The sequence below is a fragment of the Opisthocomus hoazin genome, chromosome 21 (genome assembly GCF_030867145.1).
Source record: "Opisthocomus hoazin isolate bOpiHoa1 chromosome 21, bOpiHoa1.hap1, whole genome shotgun sequence".
NCBI lineage: Eukaryota > Metazoa > Chordata > Aves > Opisthocomiformes > Opisthocomidae > Opisthocomus > Opisthocomus hoazin.
In genome coordinates, this window is record NC_134434.1 from 7932520 (window position 1) to 7951058 (window position 18539).

The 18539-nt window shown below is 61.0% G+C and overlaps 2 protein-coding genes across 2 annotated transcripts in view; one reads left to right on the top strand and one right to left on the bottom strand.

The window, feature by feature from the left end:
• Positions 1-17732, top strand: part of SLC38A10 (solute carrier family 38 member 10) — a 38534-nt gene extending 20802 nt beyond the window's left edge. Inside the window, exons 11-16 of the mRNA XM_075440763.1 lie at positions 3152-3305; positions 9436-9606; positions 9938-10417; positions 10987-11082; positions 14171-14350; positions 14677-17732. Coding sequence (XP_075296878.1) covers positions 3152-3305; positions 9436-9606; positions 9938-10417; positions 10987-11082; positions 14171-14350; positions 14677-15854 — 2259 coding nt within the window. The 3' untranslated portion in view covers positions 15855-17732. The remainder of the gene's footprint in view (positions 1-3151; positions 3306-9435; positions 9607-9937; positions 10418-10986; positions 11083-14170; positions 14351-14676) is intronic.
• NDUFAF8 (NADH:ubiquinone oxidoreductase complex assembly factor 8) lies at positions 17731-18407 on the bottom strand. The gene is made up of 3 exons (XM_075440764.1): positions 18273-18407; positions 18076-18180; positions 17731-17990 (listed from the first exon to the last, which is right to left on the bottom strand). Exons 1-3 carry the CDS (start codon positions 18351-18353, stop codon positions 17970-17972), a joined length of 207 nt encoding a protein of 68 aa, XP_075296879.1. The 5' UTR covers positions 18354-18407; the 3' UTR covers positions 17731-17969.
• Positions 18408-18539: the final 132 nt, after the last annotated feature.

Below are 18539 nucleotides of genomic sequence, written 5' to 3' on the forward strand. Positions count from 1 at the left end.
GGTTCCTCGACCCTCCGGGTCCTTGCACCCCACGTTCCTCTTCCTTTCATTGTCAGATTAGCCTTGGCGGTCCCTTCGGTACAAACTGCCTGGTTTTCCATGTCATAAGCACCTCCGTGGGAGTAAGGCAAATCGTGGACCTCTTTATCCTGCTCTTCCGTTGCGGACGGGGGAGCTGAAGGTGCGGGATGGCTCCTGCTTCATGGACGGCCCAGCCTGGCTGTGACTGCCGCGTGTACCCGCTGCTCTGGGAAGCCCACAGACAAACTCCAAATGTGAGACAGTCAAAGGGGTTTGAATCCAAGGCATTCAAGCCCGGGGTTCCCCACTAAGATAAGAAACAACAAAAATCCTTTAAAAGCATTTAGTGTTTTCAGCCGTTTCCTACAGTTCCCTTCTCTCCCACGTTGCTCCTAGTTCCTGTGGCACAAGAATAGCTGCTCTTTGTGGAAATGCTCTTCCTCTCCGCTGTTGTTTCTGGAAGACGCCAGAACAGCCTTCCAGTCGCAACGTGCATTTCTGCTGGGGCTGTAGATGGTGTGAGGGGAGGAAGTGGATGAGCTCCAAGCCCAGGGCAGCAGCGGCAGGGACCTGCTGACTCTGCTTTTGGCCCAAGCGGGATGGCAGGATATCTGCTCTTTGTGCACCCACATGGCAAGGCAGGGAGCAGATTTTACTTCTGTTTCCTTTGCAGCGTCCCTAAGGTCTGGGCTCTGCTCCCTGGCCACGCTCCTCATCCCTTGTCCAGAGCGGCTTCATGTCCCACCAACCTTTCCCCTCTGAAGGCGTCTGTCTGTCTGCAGGGGAGTGTGGAAAGCGGGTGCTTCTGGGCAGTCTCCCTCAACACGAAGGAGGAGAGGAAAGTGTTAGCCTCTCCTTGCTCCCCTGGGGACGCTGAGATTTTAACTTCTCCTTTCAGTTTCACTTCTCCCCTCTATTTTCAGCTCTCTCCCTCCAGCAGCTCCCCGTTGTAGCAATGGTCCCCTGTACCCATTACAGAGTAGCGTCCTTTTCTTTCGCTTTTTGTGCTTTGGGATGTAAATGCTGCAGGGTGAGGATTCTGGGGGCAGAGCAGGAGTCCCTGGGATGTGGTCCTCTCGTGAGCTGGTATCGCAGCCAGGGCCAGGATCACCAGCACGCTGGGTCCTGCACCGCTCCACGGAGGGGCCGGGCAGCTGGTGTGGTTCCTGCTGGGCAGAACAAGACCGTGTACCACAGTAGTGGCTTTCCTTCGCAGATGGAGAGTTATACGATTGCCTCGCGAAGCGTGCAGAGCGAGTTGTTCGCGTCAGAGGTGGGGTGGGAAGGACGGTGTCCTGTCCCCGGCAGCCTGCCCTCAGCACGCAGCAGCGGTGGGGATGGCCGCGGGCAAAGAGCGGAGGAGAAGCAGCGGCGTGCTGCCTGCAGGCTCCGAGCATCGTGCGGGGCGGCCGCGAGGCGCAAAGGAAAGACGCGGTTTGGGGAATCGTCTTCGATCCTCTGCTGCCGTATGCAGAGCTGCAGAAAGAAGCGAGATCCCTGGCGCTCCAGAGCGCAGAATGTGCTTAAAAAAAAATGAGGGGGGGAATTGGTGCATCGTAAATACCAGTTTGCTGCAAACTTCCAGCTTCCCAGCATTGCAGAGGCGCTTTCTCTTTCGCACACGATGCTTACAAATATCTGCAGGGTGGGGGTCAGGAGGATGGGGCCAGACTCTTTCCAGTGGTGCCCAGTGACAGGACAAGGGGCAACGGGCACAAACTGAAGAAGAGGAAGCTCCAGCTGAACATGAGGAAGAACTTCTTCCCTCTGAGGGTGACGGAGCCCTGGCCCAGGCTGCCCAGGGAGGCTGTGGAGTCTCCTTCTCTGGAGATATTCCAGCCCCGCCTGGATGCGGTGCTGTGCAGCCTGCTGTGGGTGACCCTGCTTGGGCAGGGGGTTGGGCTGGGTGACCCACAGAGGGCCCTGCCAACCACCACCATGCCGGAATTCTGGGATTCTGTTCCCTGATCCGTTGTGGAAAGGAGTTTGTGGGGAGAGTGTGTTTCTGTCAGAGGGTGCCGCTGCTTTGTCTGCATCCTTCAGCACAAACCTGCAGACTTTCTCCTCCCAGCCGTGTTGACACACAAACCGGGTTCCATGAGAAGCCCTCACTGTGACAATCGCAGGGATTAACTAGGTAAAAAGAATATATTAGAGTTTAATTAAATCTCGGCAGTCAGCGTTGTCGGCCAGCGACCCGTCTGCGCAGCGCTTGGAGCTGGTGCTGCTCTCCGGGAGCAGGCAGGCGGGCAGCAGCCCTGGCACCGGGCACGGCTGACGTTCCTCTCCCCCGTGCCACTGCGCATCGTCTTGCGCATCCTTCGCGGGTTGCCCTGGGGGTTGCTAGCGCTCCCAGGGAAATTTGGTTTTGTGCAGTCAAAGGCAGAGAGGTTTATTTCTCTTTCTTACTGCTCATGTGGAATTAGATCCTTTTAGAGCAATTCATCAGTAGATAATAAGCTGTAGAAATGTTCTTTTTGGTGGTGGTCACTTGCTCCTTTCTGAGCTAGCGAAATGCGTAGAGCCCTTCCCTCCCCGGGACCCAAATTCTGTCTTTCTGGTTTTGTTCTGCTTGGTGCCAGGTTTCTGGAAATCAGTGAGGATTCTTACCAGCTTCTGGAGCGCTGGCCACCAGGCCTTGTGTGTGGACATCTACTTCTTGCTCTCAAAAATGAGAATTTTTAGGCAGCTCCCTAGAAACCTTTCCAGGCTGTAAACAAGTCAGGCACCTCTGTTCTCAGCCAGACCCAAGTTCATGGTGTTCTAATGTAGCTGCTGGAATTACCAGGGAATGAGTCTTTGCAGCTGGACTCGTCTGCCACGTGCATTTCTCTGTCCTCGTGTCCCGCCCGCCTCTGCTGAGCCCTTCCGGTACGGGAGTAGCCTTTTCGACAGCTTCCGGCACCCGAAGCTCGCGTTGGTATGTCTCTACAGCCAAACACAAACCTCAGCCAAAAGCTGCTCTTAGTTCTTTGTCGCCTCTTAAATTTCTCTCCTCCTTTTCCCTCACTGACATGGGGAATTGCACCGCGCTTTGAGTTGTTTGGAGACGCTGCTTGCGGGGGGAGTGCGGTACGGAGCCGTCCTGGTGGTTCTGCTGTGCTAACCGAAGCTCTGGCACCTTCTGCAGATCATACTGTGGATCGGCCTGGGAATACTGGTTATTAGTACGTACACCACCTTGTCTGCCACGGAGGACGCCCCTGTGAAGACCGAAGCAGTGGGCTTGGAGCGCCTGGACGCAGAGGAGAGCAGGATTGACCAGGACGCAGTCAAAATCCCAGGTACGTGTCTGCTGGAGTTGTGCTTCCCAGCTCCGCCTCTTCGAAAAACCAATTTTTCTTTTGAAAGTGTGGTGGAAGCAGGGTCTTCTCCAGGCAGCTCCGTGCATCCACAGCGTCCTGGGGGCTTTTCCCAAGAAAGGCTGCGGCTTTGCCTCCAGGAAAAGCCTGGTGTGAGCTCCGGTGGTGCCTGGTGGGAGTTGTTCTGTTGGGAAGGGAAAGGAAAGGCAGAGTGTGGGGACTTGGGTCCCCCGTAAGGACAGAGCACGGGTCGCGCCGTGCGGGGTAGTAAATGCAGCTCTGTGAGCGCGGCGCAGCGACGGCTCCGCGCTGGCCACCTGTGCAAGGGGTGCGAGGGCCGCGTTCACCACCCCTGCCAGCGTGTTGTCCGCCGCTCCCATCGCGAGCCATTCATCGCCCTCAAAGGTATGGAAATTGATGGGCACTGACTTTTTTTGGTGGTGAGGATATAAATTTGGATTTGGTTTCAGCTCTGACAAAGCCTGTGATTATGCCTCAGCTTTGTTTACTGGTTCACATTATTTATTATTTGTTTACTGTGGCCGTTGATGGAATTACGGCCTGTCCCTCCTGTCCCCAGCTGCGGGCCTGCCTTGCAAGGCCATCGCTCGCAGGTGTCGCCTGACCCTGCGCTGCCCCTCGCCGCCGCCTGTGTCCTGTTTCTTTATTTTATTTTTGTTTGCTTCTGCTGCTGCTTCTTTTTTCTTTTTTTTTTCTTGTTCTTCGGGGGCCTTGAAATCTCCTCGCAGAGATTGAGAACGGAAGCGAGAAAGGGGGCTGTCTCTTCTGGAGATTATCCTCCCTCCTGGTTGTTGGCTCCGTTCCTGCCGAGCGGCTTGGAGTGTCTCTGAGACACCGGTGCTGCCGCCGATAACATTCACTCCCGGGTCGCTCCGGCCCCGCCAGCCGTGGGGTTTTAAGCGTTTGTGCTGCTGGTTCGCCCGAGGCGCGCCTGCCGTCGCGGGCACCGGGGTGCCCCTGAACTCTGAGCAAAAGATGCTCTCAATCCCGTAATCGTGCGTGCTCAGCAGGGCTGGGAGGGGGGTGCAATTGAATTCTTCCATCTTGGTTAATTTTGGAGCAGTAATGGCCAAAGAACAGCTGCTCGTTTCGGGAGGAGTCACTAATGACACGTGTTCTTGTGACTGGGAAAATAAAAAAAAGTCCCATAAAAGACGGTGTCTGCTGGAGTTTGCTAAATCTCTTCTCCCCTTCTTCTCCCCATGAGCCGGGGCGGCAGAGCAGGACGTCGGCGTCTAATCGTGGCGGAGCGCAGCGGCTCGTCGGTCGCCCTGCCGTACCCGCCGCGTGTGCCCGGGGCTCGTCGGCGTTAGCCCTCATTGCGTGGCACTTGCTGCCGGATTAAATAACCCTGCCGGGGAGGAAGGCGGTTTTAGTGCTCTTGGTTCGTAAACTTCCCGGGGAGGAGCTGCGCAGCTCCTAACGCACCGATGAGTGTCTGCCCGGGGAAAGCTCGGCTGCCCTCGGGTCCAGCGTGGTCCCTTCCGTAGCCGGGGAGCGGAGCCTGGCCCGGATGCCCCATCCCCTCGGAGGAGGAGGACGAGGGATGGAGCCGGGCAGAGGAATGGGGCCCCCGGGAGAGCCGCTGCCAGAGCTGCCCCGTGCCTTGGACCCGTGCCTCGCTGTGCCTCCGCGGGATGTCGGCTTGACTAGCAATGAGAGGCGTTAAATGGTGCCCTTCTTCCTCCCCTGCGGCTCCCCCCTCGTCCTCGCCCGGCTTGTTTTGCCGAGGCAGGAGCCTGCAGCCTGGAAAACACTGCGGCAGCTGCATCCTCTCCTCCGAGGCGTGCGCGGGACGCGGGCTGCCCCGCGTCACCTGCGTGCCCTCCTCGGCGCGCAGCTGGTTCGCGTTCCTGGCTCGGGGCTGGAGCACGAACACGGGGCTTCTCCCCGGGCACCAGTGGTGGGTGCTGGGCCCTCTCCCCGGGCTGGGGGAGCCTCCGGGCCCTGGCCCCGCGCCCCAGGGAGCTGCCTGGCCGAGGGAAGCCCGGGGGCTGCGCGCGGGGCCTTTTCCCAGCCCCGCCGTCAGCGTCTGACTTTTGCCTGTCAGCGTGTGAGAGGAGTTTTATTGGCCTCTTTGATGTTGCGGAGACCAGAAACTGTACAGACTTTCATTAAAACCCTGCCCTGTGGGCCCTGGGATTATGAATATTAGAACATTGCCCTTTTATGTGAACGTGTATTGACCAGCGAACTCTGAGCAGTGTTTTTACTAACGACACCCAAGTGCCCATTACAGCCCCTGCCTGTATTGCTTGAGGTTTACTGTCAGCAGCTCTTCGGGAAAGGTATAAAACCCCTTTCAGAAACGTTCCGCCGCTCCGTGCCGCGTGTGCGCGTATGTTAAAAGGTTGCTAAGCTGCCTGTGAAAGCTCATGAAGGCAATTATCCATTTAAAAAAAAAAAAAAAAAGCTAATTAGGCAATTTCTCTCTGTATTTGAAAGCACCCTAGAGGGTCTCATGGGGCGGATTAAGATTTTGTAATATTTTTCAGCTCCTTACTTGATCGTTGCTGCTTCGTTTTCTTTCCCTGGCGTTGTGCAATATCGGGTAACAAAGGCTCGATTCACGCTCCTTATGCAAGAGTGCCCTTTCCCCGGTGCTGCGGGGAGCCCGCGGGCCGGGACCCCGCGCCGTCCGTCCCACGTGTCGTCCTGGACGTGGCGGTCCGCGTTACCTGGGCTTGGGCGAAAGCCGGGGCCGCGTTCGGCTTCACCGCCGGCGTGCGGTGTGGCATGGTGCCGAGGGCTCCTCCGTCCCTGCGCCGCGGCTGGGCGTTTGCCCCCAGAAAGAGACCTGCCCGGGCGCAGGCCGTGTCCCTGCCGGCGTTATCGGCCAGAGCAGCCCCGAACGTGTGCGAAACGTGGATTACGCGCGGCTCGTGATAGCTGCAGGAACAGCTTGACTCCGCCGCAGCTCTCCCTGGTGCTTTGTGCAAGCGAGCTTTTAATAGTGCCTGTGACACAGAAAAGGAACTCTCAGCCTCTTGTAATTTGGGTTCGGTTTTACTGCCGGTGCGTCGGGAGACAACTGTGAACTAATTTCAGTGATGCCATTCTATAACCTTGTGAGATCTGTAACCGTTTCGGGGGGGAGGGGGGGGCTCTGGGGCTGGGGGGGCTGTGCAGGGCTCCCCGGGGAGGGCTCGGGGCTGCGGGGCTGCTTGGCACGTCTGAGCACAGCGGTTTGCCCCCATCCCTCTGTTCTGCTTCGTTCTGCTTAGCAGGGTGCAGGGCTCGCATGCCTCGCGGAGGGGGATTGCTCCGTTTCACCGCGCTGAAGCGGTTGGAGCGGCTCTGGAGCTGGACCAGCACGAGCAGATCCTGAGCCCCGCGACCCTCGTCAGCCCTCGGCCGACGGCCCCTGCCCCGCAGCGCCGGCATCGCCCAGCTGTGCCGGGACGGTGACGTCTCCTCGCGCTCCCCGTGCCGTCCCCGGGGCTGCCCTGGTCCCTTTGCCGGCTCCCGTCAGCTCCGGGGCCGTCCCGCTCCCCTGCCCACAGCAGCGTGCGTGGACGCCGCTTTCTCAGCCGCGGTCACTGCTGCGGTGGGCGAGCGCGGTGGGAGAACCACATGAGGAGGGATTTAATGCCTTTCGGGGACCGTTGCTACGATCCGAACCAGGAGCCGGAGGAGGGGGGAAGGGAAGCTTTTAGGTTGCTAATCGTGAAATTTTATTGCAGCCTAGAGAGGCCGTTGGCAAACCGCAACGCACACGCGCGCGCACGCAGGCAGGTCGGTTGCAGAAAGCCCTGCCGTCCCTCCGCCGCCCCGGGAGCGAGGAGCCGCTGAGGAGCGTCGGGAGCCGCGGCCGAGCAGACCCTCCCGGCACTGCCGGACGCCCGGGTCCTCTCCTCGTAAGGCAGAAGGCTTTTACAGCCTCTCGGCCCTCGCCTGTAAACTCCAACGCCGCTCATAAAACATTTAGAGGCGCGGCATTACTGTAACACTCTCCGAAGGGACCTGCAGGGCGACGAGACAGCTAGAGCGATTATTACACATCCTGAGCAAAATTGTTCTCTGCAAACCACATACAGCCCCTTACAGATTTCCATGCAGCGCGAGAGGTCGTTAATTCACGCCCCGATGATGAACTTAATTTTGTTTCCTGCTGGGCGAGTGACGGCTTGGAGGCAACTTTGTCTTATTATGGCATGGAGGCTTTTAGTTTGTGTTTTGTTTGTGTTTTGGTCTTTGCTTGCATTGTTTGCAGGACCCAGAGCTGCGGCCGCCTCTTGATTTACGACCGGCGCTTCTCCCTGCGGCGGGGGCTGCCCCAGCCCCTCGCGTCCCGGACCCGCGGGGCTTTCACCTGCTGCGGGCTCCTCTGGCCAACCCCGCCGTGCGTGCAGGGGCGGGTCTGCCTTTAACTCCTCTGTTTCCCGCTTGCATGGAAAGCTTTCCGCCTCCTTCCTGGTGATTTCCCCTCTTCTCCATCATCTGGGGTTGTCGTTCCCTCCCGCCGTGGGAACGGCTCTGCCCATGTCGCGGTTCTCTGCGTCCTCTGGTTTCGCATGCGCCGCGGTCTTCCCCGAACGCAGCCATCTCCCGGCTTCATGAACCAATTAACGGAAAAACTTTCCTCCAACAGAGCACAGAATTTTTTTTTTTGCTGCGAGGCCAGGATTGAGCTGGGAACATCCGCAGCCGTGCCGAGCACTCCCCTCCCCGGCCTCCTGCTTCCCAGGGCCCCCGTCCAGGGCTGGGCACCGGTTCCTGCAGCCCCTGCTTTCCTGAAAGGAGGAGCATCCTGCCCTGACTCGCTGAACCCTGGGAAGTCCCTCGCTGGAGAGACGGACCCTTGGGTACCAGACTCGAATTTCTCATGAAATCCGAGTGCTTTTCCCCTCCCACCGTCGTTCCCAGTGCGGAGCGGCGCTGACAGCCGGCCAGCCCCGGCACATGGCCCTGCAGTGGGCGCGGAGCTCCGCGCCAGAGAGCCCAGGTTTCTGGACCGGCGCTGGGTCCTTCTGGCACGGATCCCTCGGGGCCAGGCTTTTGTACTTATTTTGCTTGTTTCCCTCCCCCCCTCGCTCCCCAGCTTGGGTAAGGCCCACGCAGCTGAAGTTGTGGCAATCTCTGCTTTCCCATGAGTTCATCTTGTAATAAATCGCACCAGCCCTGTGGAGGGGGAGGAGAAAATGGAAAGATGTTTTTAGAATTAATTCCCCAAAGGAAATCGCATGGGGGAGGGCAACTGGGGGAAAGAGTTGGGAATTTTTTTTTGTTACAGAAGATAGATTTTTTTTTTTTTTTTTCCTTCTCATTTAGAGTTTGTTGGATGGAAAAAAATCTGCAGAACAACTTCAGTGCTGGGAAACAATTAGATTTCCTCCTCTGCTGCTCTTTGGAGGAAGGGTTCACTCCCTGTTCGTGCTGTGTGGGTTGTCGGAAGGGACCGTTCCCATCCCTCGCATTCCACGTGGTTCCTCCAGCGCTGAACCCAGTCACTGGTTTGACTGGGACGTGTCTTCCAGAAATATCCCATCCCTGAGGGAGAGTTCCTGTCTCCCCCAGGGCTTTGCCCTGGTGCTTGCTCGATCGGTTCCTCGACGTTTCATCCCTTCTGCGCGGTCGCCCAGCTCTCGTCCCTCCCGCCCGTCCTCCTTGCGGCGTTTGAAGGGCTGGGGTGTGCAAAAAAGAGGGGAAAAAATAAAAATATCAGAGGTTTTGAGCTGCTGTGGATGTGCAGCCAGCGCAGGTGGGAGCAGGAGGGTGGTGGGGGGCTGCAGCCGGACCCCCCCTCGGTTCCTCCTGGTGTTGGGGGTCTGGCGCGGGGGTCCAGCGCGGGGAGCCGGGAGGATGCTACCATCTGGCGGCATCGGCTCGCAGCGGCAGCCGCTCCATCCCAGCCCTGCCTCGCTGCCCGGCCTCGGCTTCCGCAGCCATAAAAAGCCACCGTAGGGAGAACAAACAGGAGACCCCAGAACAAAAGCCCCAGCCGCTGTGTACTGTCGCTGCGGGGAAAATGCTGCTTGGCTTGTGCTGGCAAAGGGGCTCGGAGCAGACAAAGCGGTGGCCTGGATCCTGGCGGCGGGCTGACGGCGCAGCCGTGCGTGACCTCACGCAATTAACTGTCGTGCGTTTGCAGACCCGAACCTGGCCGTGGCGGAGGCGGAGGATGACCGCGATAAACCGAAGCTGATGGATGAGAAGGAGGAGATGGAGCAGCCGCAAATCAAGGTGCCGATGGAGGTACCCGAGAGAGAGGAGGAGAGGGGAAAGCCGGAGGAGAAAGTGCAGCTCGACCGTCCCGATCAAGGTAACAAGGAGCCTGGGGAACGGGTGCCAGCTTTGGAGCTGGGAGGTGTGCGGCGCAGGGCTGTGTCCAATCAAGGTCCTGAGCTCTGCTCGTTCCCTCGTGGACTGAGGGTGATTTAGTATCTGACGCTCTTGAGGCTCGTTAGAATCGTTTAGGTTGGCAAAGACCTTTAAGGTCATCGAGTCCAACCATCAGGAGGGCAGCCTCCTGCTGAGGAGGAAGAGCCGGGCTGAAAGAGGACAGCAGGCAGCCGGGTGTGCTGCGAACCCGCTGCCCGTTCGCTGCTCCCCTCTGTCTCGAGCCCCCTGACCCTGCCTGTTGCCCACCCTAGGGATTGCCCTGCCCGTGGGGGAAGCGCATCGCCACGAGCCGCCCGTCCCGCACGACGAAGTGGTCGTGGACATGGGGCGGGAGCGGGAGGAATCCGATGAGAACAAGCTTGCGCCCGGCGGGGCCGACGGTCGTCTGCTCCAGCCGGCGCTGGAGGAGCCGGCCGCGCCGAAGCCGCAGAAAGAGGCACTTGGCCCGAAAGAAGGGAAGGAAGCGATCGCTGAGAACCAACTGCGGGGAGGGACTGACGAACCCGTCAAGAATCCGAAGAACGTCCTGGAGGTGATGGCGCAGCAGGATGGCAGGCCGCCATACAAAGAGCTGGAGCCAGACAAACAAGCACTGGAAGCCAAGGCGCAAGCCGCCGTGCCGGACGGCGAGAAGAAAGCCGAGGCTGCAGGTGACAGGGAGGAATCGAAGCTCCAGCTCCCCAGGAAAGCCGAGGAGGCTGCGAAGTCCGTGGAGAAGGAAGCCGACCCTGGTAAGCCCCCTCCACGGCGGCTTGTCTGAACAAACTCTCCTCTTGACCTGTGATCCCCCCCGGGAAAGCGGGCAGTTCGGTTCTCCCTACCTACGTCCCGGTGTTTCCTTTTAATTTCACGAGGTGAGCGTGTGAGCATGCACAGCCCCTTCAGCAGCTGCTGGGGGAAAGGAGGAATCTGGTGGCTTTGACAGCTACTGTAATACCTGTCAAACAGTTGTTTGCTCGGCTGCTAAATGTCGGGTGCCGTGCTGTTCCTGTGCGTCTCCGCACTCACTGGGGACACCGAGCCGGGAGATCTTGACAGGTAACACATTGCTAAGTGCCCGTCTAAAAGCGAGTTAGAACCGTTCTTGCATTTTAATTGGCTGAGGTAGTTAGCGCTGGCTCACTGCCACGAGTCTATAAGATTGTTAAATATTTTTTTTTTATTACTTCCCTCGCAGTCATTGGGATGAATATAAACCGTGCCGGCTCAGGCAGGGAGGGACAACACGACGTGGAGTATTTTAGAGAACATCTGCTGCCGGAAGCGTCCTTGCTGACTGCGAAGGTCTGTCTGTCCGCAGGTGGGAAGCGGGAGCTGCCCGTCCCGGACAGAGCGGATCAGCTGGAGCCGAGGGAGGCCCGCAACACCGAGGAGAAGCAGCAGGAGAATGCGGAGGGTGAGCCCGCGGCCCCGGGCTGTGTGGGGAGGGGAAGGCGCCCAGCTCTCGCCGGGAGCTGGGGTTTCTCTCTGCGGGAGGACGGTGCCAGCCGGCGCCGTTCTTGGCTCTCGCCGGCGCATAGCTTTAGGCCACCGTCAGCGCCGTGTCGGCAGCAGTTGGTGCCCTGCGGCGCAGGCTGGCCGTCCGGCGGTGCAGCCGCTCTGGGACGTGAGTCACCCTGGCACCGGCTGCTCCCCGGCGTTGGCGGCTCGAGCGCAGGCGTGCTGCCGCGGCAAGGGCGTGACCGGGGTGAAACCGCTTGGCTGGGGCAAAACGGGGGGACCGGCAGCACCGCGGCATCGCCCTGCAGCTTCGGGGCGTGGGGCGGGCACGGGCGTTGGTGTGTGGGGAGACCTGGGCCCGTAGCCGTGCCGGGGAGCGTGGCAAAGCCCCGTCTGCTCCTTCCGTGGGGCCTCGGCGCTGGTGCTGTGCCGTGAGCCCTTCCGCAGGCTGAGCTCGTTGCCTGCCGCCGTCCAGGGGTCGGAGCCCGAGCTGGGGCTGGCAGCCTGTGCGTGGTGGGGTCCCGCGGCTCTTCGCCTTCGCTCGGGCCCGGAGGCCGTGGGCGCTTGGTGCGATGGGCGGTGGCAGCGGGCAGGCTCTGCTCCGGGGGAGCGCATCGCCCTCCTCTTGGGTGGTTACGTCTCGGTTTTCGACCCGTTTCTCTCCATTCTGCGTTGCAATGGGACTTCGAAAACAGCGTAAAAAGCTGGTGGTGGGTAGGGACTGTGAGGACTCTGCGCGTTTCAAGGAGGGTGGAGGGACCTGAGTTTCCGTGGGGTTTTCCATCTCGGTCCGTGTGGGATTTGCTGGGGCTGCTTTCCCATCAGGATGTCACCAGAAGCTGCTCTGGGCTTGTTCTGTTCCCCTGCTCCGAGCTGAGCTTTGAACCCAAAGGGTGGAAAGGGTGACGAGGCGTCGCGGGGGCAAGGTGGAGGGTGCGAAGCTCCGTGGATGCTCTCTGCAAACAGCTGCCTCGCCGGGACCATCGTGCTCCGGCTGTAGCTGCCCTGGGCCACGTGAGCCCAAGTACTTTGTTTATAAATGTTTAAGATGTTTTTTTTTATGAAGATTACCTGTTAAAATCCAGCCAGGGCGCTGGCTGAGGCCTGCTTTCCCTGCGATCAAAGGAGCCGGCAGTTAGCGTCGCCCTTTGTTTGTGTGGAAGAGGCGTGCTGCGCCGACACCGGAGTTCGGCGTGTTTGCAGAGCTCTTGGCGAGAAACTCTTGGATTTGGCACCAAACCTTTGCTGCCTGCTCAGCCCAAACACTCCCATGCCGAGCGGGGACCTGGCGGGCTCGCAGAGTCGGGCAGGAGAAATGACTTCTGTTTTCGCCGTTTATTCTGAGCAAAGTGCGAAGAGTAAACAGTTCTGGGGAAGTCGACTGCTCTCTTGAAACGACCGAATCCCCCCTCGCAGCCCAGCTTTCTGCGAACGGGGTGGAAGGGGAATTCCAGGGGCCCTCGGCTCACAGCGCCGGGATGTGAACTGGAAATATTGCTCTGCAGTCACCGTGTGGGTGATCAGCAGGACGGGGGTGAGGCAGCGCGTGCTGGGGAAGCATTAACCTGGACAGCATCCCTTTTTAATTGAAATGGCATTTTACAGGCTGTTAATTTGGACGTTATTTCCTTTGAGGCGTAGTAGTCTGGAAACACCTTGAGCTTCAGAGGAGCGCTACGTGCCGGCGCGGGAGGCGGGCGACACGCGGGGTCGTGCTCTCCCGACGCGACGCACGCCCGGGTCTCTGTCCAGGCGGGGAGCGGCAGCAGCGTTCCCCTGCAGACCCGGCACTCCTGGTTTGTGCCCGACGCGTCGCCTGCGGCGAGTGAGTCGACGCGAGTCGCTTCTCCTTGGCCCGAAATGCTCCTGTCCGTTCCGCATCAGGCCGCGGCGGCGAAGGGCCAGCGGGCAGGGGTTCGCTGCTGTCCCATGGCATGGGCAGCTCGGGTTTATCGCGGTGGCAGCTCAGCTCCGGGGAGCGTGGAGCTGCCTTTCTGCACCGCTGCAACCTGCCTGGCCCCCCGCGCTGCTGCGAGGGGACTCGGCCATTAAACCCGGGGTTTCTGCTCGAGATCCCAGCCCTTTCGCCGCGCTCGGAGCCAAAATCCTCAGCAGGGTTGTTCAGTGGGTGTCTTCCTGCCGTGCGCTGGGCTAGACCTTCCCTTGGCTAAGCCAGGCGAAGAGACAACAGCAGCCTCTCATCACTCGGGCTGTGTAACCCAGGACTTGGCCCTTGGAAGGACCCAGCTCAGCCTCTGTGCCTCGCGTGTTGGGTTGATATTTCCGCGTAGGTGCGGGTGGCTTCCCTCTGAGGGCAGCTCTGGTGCTCTGCCGTAGCTGGATTCTCCCAGTTCCTCCCAAGATGGCACGTTTGCTGCTGGTGGCCTTTCCAGGCTGGGTTTAGCTGGGATGAAGTCTTTGCAGTGCATTCGAAGAGATGATCTGTGTTTGAGGAGCCTGGCTGAGGTAGAGCACCGCGCTGGGGCTTCCCCAGGCAGCTTTGAAAGCAGCTCTTCTTCCATGGGCAGCCAAGCCCCTCGCTCTCACACAGAATCCCAGAATCCCAGCATGGTGGGGGTGGGAAGGGCCCTCTGTGGGTCACCCAGCCCAACCCCCTGCCCAAGCAGGGTCACCCACAGCAGGCTGCACAGCACCGCGTCCAGGCGGGGCTGGAATATCTCCAGAGAAGGAGACTCCACAGCCTCCCTGGGCAGCCTGGGCCAGGGCTCCGTCACCCTCAGAGGGAAGAAGTTCTTCCTCGGGTTCAGCTGGAGCTTCCTCTGCTTCAGTTTGTGCCCGTTGCCCCTTGTCCTGTCGCTGGGCACCACTGGAAAGAGTCTGGCCCCGTCCTCCTGACCCCCACCCTGCAGATATTTAGAGGCATTTCGAAGGTCCCCTCGCAGCCTTCTCTTCTCCAGGCTGAGCAAGCCCAGCTCCCTCAGCCTCTCCTCGTAGGAGAGATGCTCCAGTCCTCTCCTCATCCTTGTAGCCCTCCGCTGGACTCTCTTTTTATTTTTCTTTCTTTTTTTTCCCCTCTTTTCTAGAAGCGGGACAGGCGAAACTGCTTGATCATGCTGTGCTGCTGCAGGTAATCAAAGAACAGCAGGTCCAGCACAAGCAGCTCCTGGACCAGCAGGCTAAACTGCTGGCCGTGATTGAAGAGCAGCACAAGGAGATCCACCAGCAAAGGCAGGAGGAGGGAGGAGAGGAGAAGCCAAAGCAAGGTAAGGACATCGCCAAGGAGTGTGACCCCTCCACGGGCTGGTCACTGCTCGAAGCAGCTTTGGAATCGGACTGGGAAGGGGATCTGAGTCCCTTCAGAGTCCGCTCTGCCAAAGCCATTCGTGTGCCTGACCCTGGCCTCCAAGGCGGGGATCCCCGGCCCCGATCGCAGGGAGAACCCCGCTCTCCCTCACGCCTCTCCTTGTTTCATCCATGGCTGTGGATGTGATCTCTGCTCCTGCTCCCCGCTGCGCAGAACGGGGTGGCGGGAGCAGGGAGTCTGTCTCGTGTAAGATCGAGCTTTTCCGTGTTGGTTTTTGTTCTGCAGCGGAGGCGCAGCAGGAGCCGGCTGTGCCTCTCTCCAGGAGCAAGGAGGACGAGGGCCTCGGAGCGAAGCAAGAAGCTGCGGCAAAGCCACTCAGCAAAGAGCTGCCGGAGCCCGCGGGGCAGGGCCCGGGCAGGCAGCCTGCTGACCCCGCGGAGCAGCGCAGGGGCACGGCGGGGAGGCTGGAAGAGGCCGGGCACAGGCGTGAGATTCCTGGGGTCCCTCCCAAGGAGCAGAAGGTGCTGCCGCAGGAGAATGACAGAGCTGGTAAAAATCCCGCGGAGAACTGGGAACCCCTTCGCGGGGATGCCCAACACATTCTGGCAGCCAGAAACCACCTAGAAAAGAAGCCCTTGGCAGAGGATTTAGGAGGAGATCACGAAGCCAAAGCTGGAAGAGACGTCCACGAGAGGAAGAATTCCCTGCAAGCCGTGGAAGTAGCTACAGCTCCCATCCAAAGAGAACAGCTGGGGGCTGCCAAAGTTCAGGGAGCAGCAGGAAAGGAGCTGGAAAGAGACTCAGGAACAGACCTCAAAGCCAAAGCACAGAGTCAGGTGGAGCCCAAGGACCTGGCAGCTGCGCTGGACTCCTCCAGCAGAAGGAACGTGGCGGAGGGCGAGCAGCACCTACGGGAGCGCCTGAGGGGTGCGGACGCCACGGGAGGTGAGGGTGCCAGCAGACAGCAGCACGCCTCGCAGAGGGACCCGGCTGGCAGAGGGGAGGCGAAGGACGAAGCTGCTCGGGAGAAGGTGGGGGATGCGGCCCCCGACCCGCAGGGAGGTCTCCGGACCAAGCAGAGGCACGGGGACAGAGGTGTCTCAAACGATGCCGAGAAGAAACCCGGCCCTGAGAAGGCTCCTGCCCTAAAGCCCGAGAAAGGAGCGGCTGCCCCGGGGGACCAGAAGCTGGACCGCGACCTCAAACCGAACCGGGACCTGAAACTGCAGGCGGACCTGGACCTCCGCCGGAGGAGACGGGACCTGCTGCCTCCCGAGGAGGAGGAGGAGGCGGCTGCACAGGGGGCGGGGGTCTTCATTGGCCTGAACCCCCTTCCAGATGTGAAAGTGAACGACCTCCGGAGCGCCCTGGAGACGCGGCTGAGCCAAGTTGCGGAGGGAGCTCAGCAGGTGGTCCGCAGCCGGCAGATCAAGCAGGCGACGCAGCCCGACCGCAGCCTCTGAGCGGGGTGGTCGCGCTCGGTGGGTGGCTGTGGGCCTTGGCCCCGGACACCGCAGGGCTGAAGAGCTCCGTAGGGAAGGGTCGGGTTAACCGGGTGGGTTTTTGGCCGTTGTTGCTCTGGCAGCGGTCGATCCAAGCTGGACGCGGTGCTGGGACCCACGGGATCTCCTTGGGCCTGTGAGCATCATCCGGGGGAGCCCCTCCCCGCACGTGGCCAAGAAGATGGTGACCACCGAAGAGAAGCTCGGGCTGTCTGCTGGCTTCCAGAGGTTGCCGTCTGCCTTGGTTCCCCGCCAGGCCAGCTTTCAAGGGCCTTTTCCAACATCTCATTCACATCCGACTGCCTTCTCCATCCGGCTCTCGGCTCCCCTTCCCAAGCCGCGGCGGCTCTCCACCAGGTTCCCTTGCCTGCCTGGGGCTCCGTCGCCCGGGGTCTCGGGGCATGGGGGATCACCCGTGCGCCTCGGGATCGGCTTCTCCTGGAGAAGCACCAAGCTGCAGGCTGAGGACCAGCTTAGCCGATGGCTTTGGTGTTCCTCTTGGCACGGGAGCCGTTAGCCTTGCATGTTTCAGAGATAGTTGTGGTTTAGGAACCTAGTTTAGTAGAAAACGCTGCCTTAAACGGGCACAACAGCTGCCGTTGTGCTGCCTCTACTCCCAGGGATTTCATCGGTGGGCCACACACCAGCAATAACGCGGGGCTCCGCTCTCGCCACCCTCCCCGACGCTCGGCTCTCATCTCCGCTCTCAAGCTTGACCTCTCCCATCCCAAGTGCATTACGAGGCTCAACCGGGGGGCTGCAGCCTGCCCCCGCCCCCCAGACCAGCGTGGTTTTTCTGCCAGAGGCGACTCATTTGGGAACAGAAGACGTGGCTTGGCGCGGGGGCTCGGCTCGAGCACACCTACCTCTTCTGTCGGGCGGCGGAGTGCGCTGGGTTTGGGCGTTCTTCCCAGCCCCCCTCTGCAGACATCAGTGCTCTGCCCCTGGAAACGTCTTTTACACGAGGAAGGGAAGCGCTCCTGGGAGAGCCCTGCTTCGTTTCAGGCTCCCAGTGGTTCACCCCTTGGGGTTTGGGGGGTTTTTTTTTGTTTTCTGTTGTTTTTACATCCTGACTCGCGAATGTAAGAAACGGAATCCCAAAGCTCTCACCAGAACGGCTGAAATTTCTGGAGTCTACAGACCTCATCACTGTGGTGGTTTTTATATCTGTTCTCTCAAAGTGTCTTTGCTAAAGCAGCCTTGTCGAGTTCGTGTCCGCTGGGACCTCGCAGAGCCAGGGACGGGTCGTTACCAGCCGCGTGGGACCATCACCCCGGCTCTGGTAGCTCCGCTGCCGCCTGCCCGGGCCGTGTGTGTCTTAACCCCTCGTTAGAACAATGCCAAGCCACAGGGCGACGGCCGCGCACCCAGGAGGGCCTGCGGGCTGCTGCCCCGCGCCTGGCGCAGCCTCAGCTTTGCTCCATGACACCATCTCCAAGCACAAGCACCGCAGCCGGGCGTCCTGGAGCCGCTCCGCAGCCGTGGGCGCGTCACCGGGGACAGCAGCAGGCTCCGGAGCACGGCTCTGCGTCCGCAGCGGGGAGATGGGGACCAGGGTTTGCCCCCGCGGCACCCACCAGCCCTTCGGAAGCAGGAGCGAGCCGGAGCCACCCCTCGTCGCCTTCGCTGCCCCCGGGGTCCGGCCTGGGCTCCCCAGGCAGTGAGGGCAGGGTGGGGGCTGGCTCCGGGACCTGTCCCCGGCTGTTGGCGCTGAGCCGCACACGGAGGACCAAAGATGCTCCCGCCATGGCGGGGACGGTGCGGCGTCGCCTCGCCCGCCGGCAAGGGCTCGCGTGGGGCGGGGGGGCTGAGCTGATCAATAAAATCAGCTGAAGCGTTTTGCTCTGAATTCTCCTTATATTTTTTTTAAAGAAAAAGAGAGTGGCGAGGCGGGCCCGGCCGGGCGTGCAGCGGCGTCGGGGGTCGGCGCGGGGCCAGGAGCCGGCGGGCTCTGCTCTGCGGCCTCCAGGCCCCCGCCCGCTTCATCCTGTCGCTTCAGGCCGAGCCGCGCCGGGTTTTGCGGGTCGTTGCGGTGTTCTTCATCCTCCCGAGGCGTCCCCAGGCCGCGGCGCGGAGTCACTGCGGCGTCGCCTTTGCCTGCCAAGAGACCGCGGGTCAGGCCGGGCCCCGGGGGCCGCTCCCCGCGCCGGGGCCGGGGAGGGGGGGGGGAACCGGGACCTACCGCCCGGACGAAGCAGTCCCGCAGCGCCCGGAACTCCTCCAGGCAGGCGTCCCGCCGCAGCTCCGCCGGCCCAGCCGCCGCCACGCACCGCCCGTAGGCCGCGGCCTGCGGGGAACCACAGGGAAGCGGAGCGGGGGGCCGGGCTCGCCGTGAACCGCCCCCCCCCGGCCCCGTTCCCCCCGCCCCCCCGGCCCCACCTGCTCCCCGCAGGCCGCCAGCAGCGACGGGAAGCGCCGGAACCGCGCCCGCGCCCGCTGCCAAACTCCCCGGCCCGACATCGCCGCCGCCTCACGGCCTGGGCGCCGCCATGGCGGGACAGCCGCGATTGGCCGCCCGAGCCGCTCATCAAAGCGCCGCGCGGCTCGCATTGGGTGCTGGCGGGCGCTCGCCCTTCGGGCTAGTCGATAAGCGGAGCGGTGCGCCTATCAAAGCGTGCTGGCTCTCTGATTGGGTGGTGGCTGAAG

Bases quoted from the DNA above. Each gene is read 5' to 3' on its own strand.
- NDUFAF8 (XM_075440764.1), bottom strand. From the start codon at position 18,353: ATGTCGGGCCGGGGAGTTTGGCAGCGGGCGCGGGCGCGGTTCCGGCGC. The intron at 18,181-18,272 runs GTGGGGCCGGGG...GGTTCCCCGCAG, and splicing joins TGGCGGCCTGCGGGGAGCAG to GCCGCGGCCTACGGGCGGTG. The intron at 17,991-18,075 runs GTAGGTCCCGGT...GTCTCTTGGCAG, and splicing joins GGGACTGCTTCGTCCGGGCG to GCAAAGGCGACGCCGCAGTG.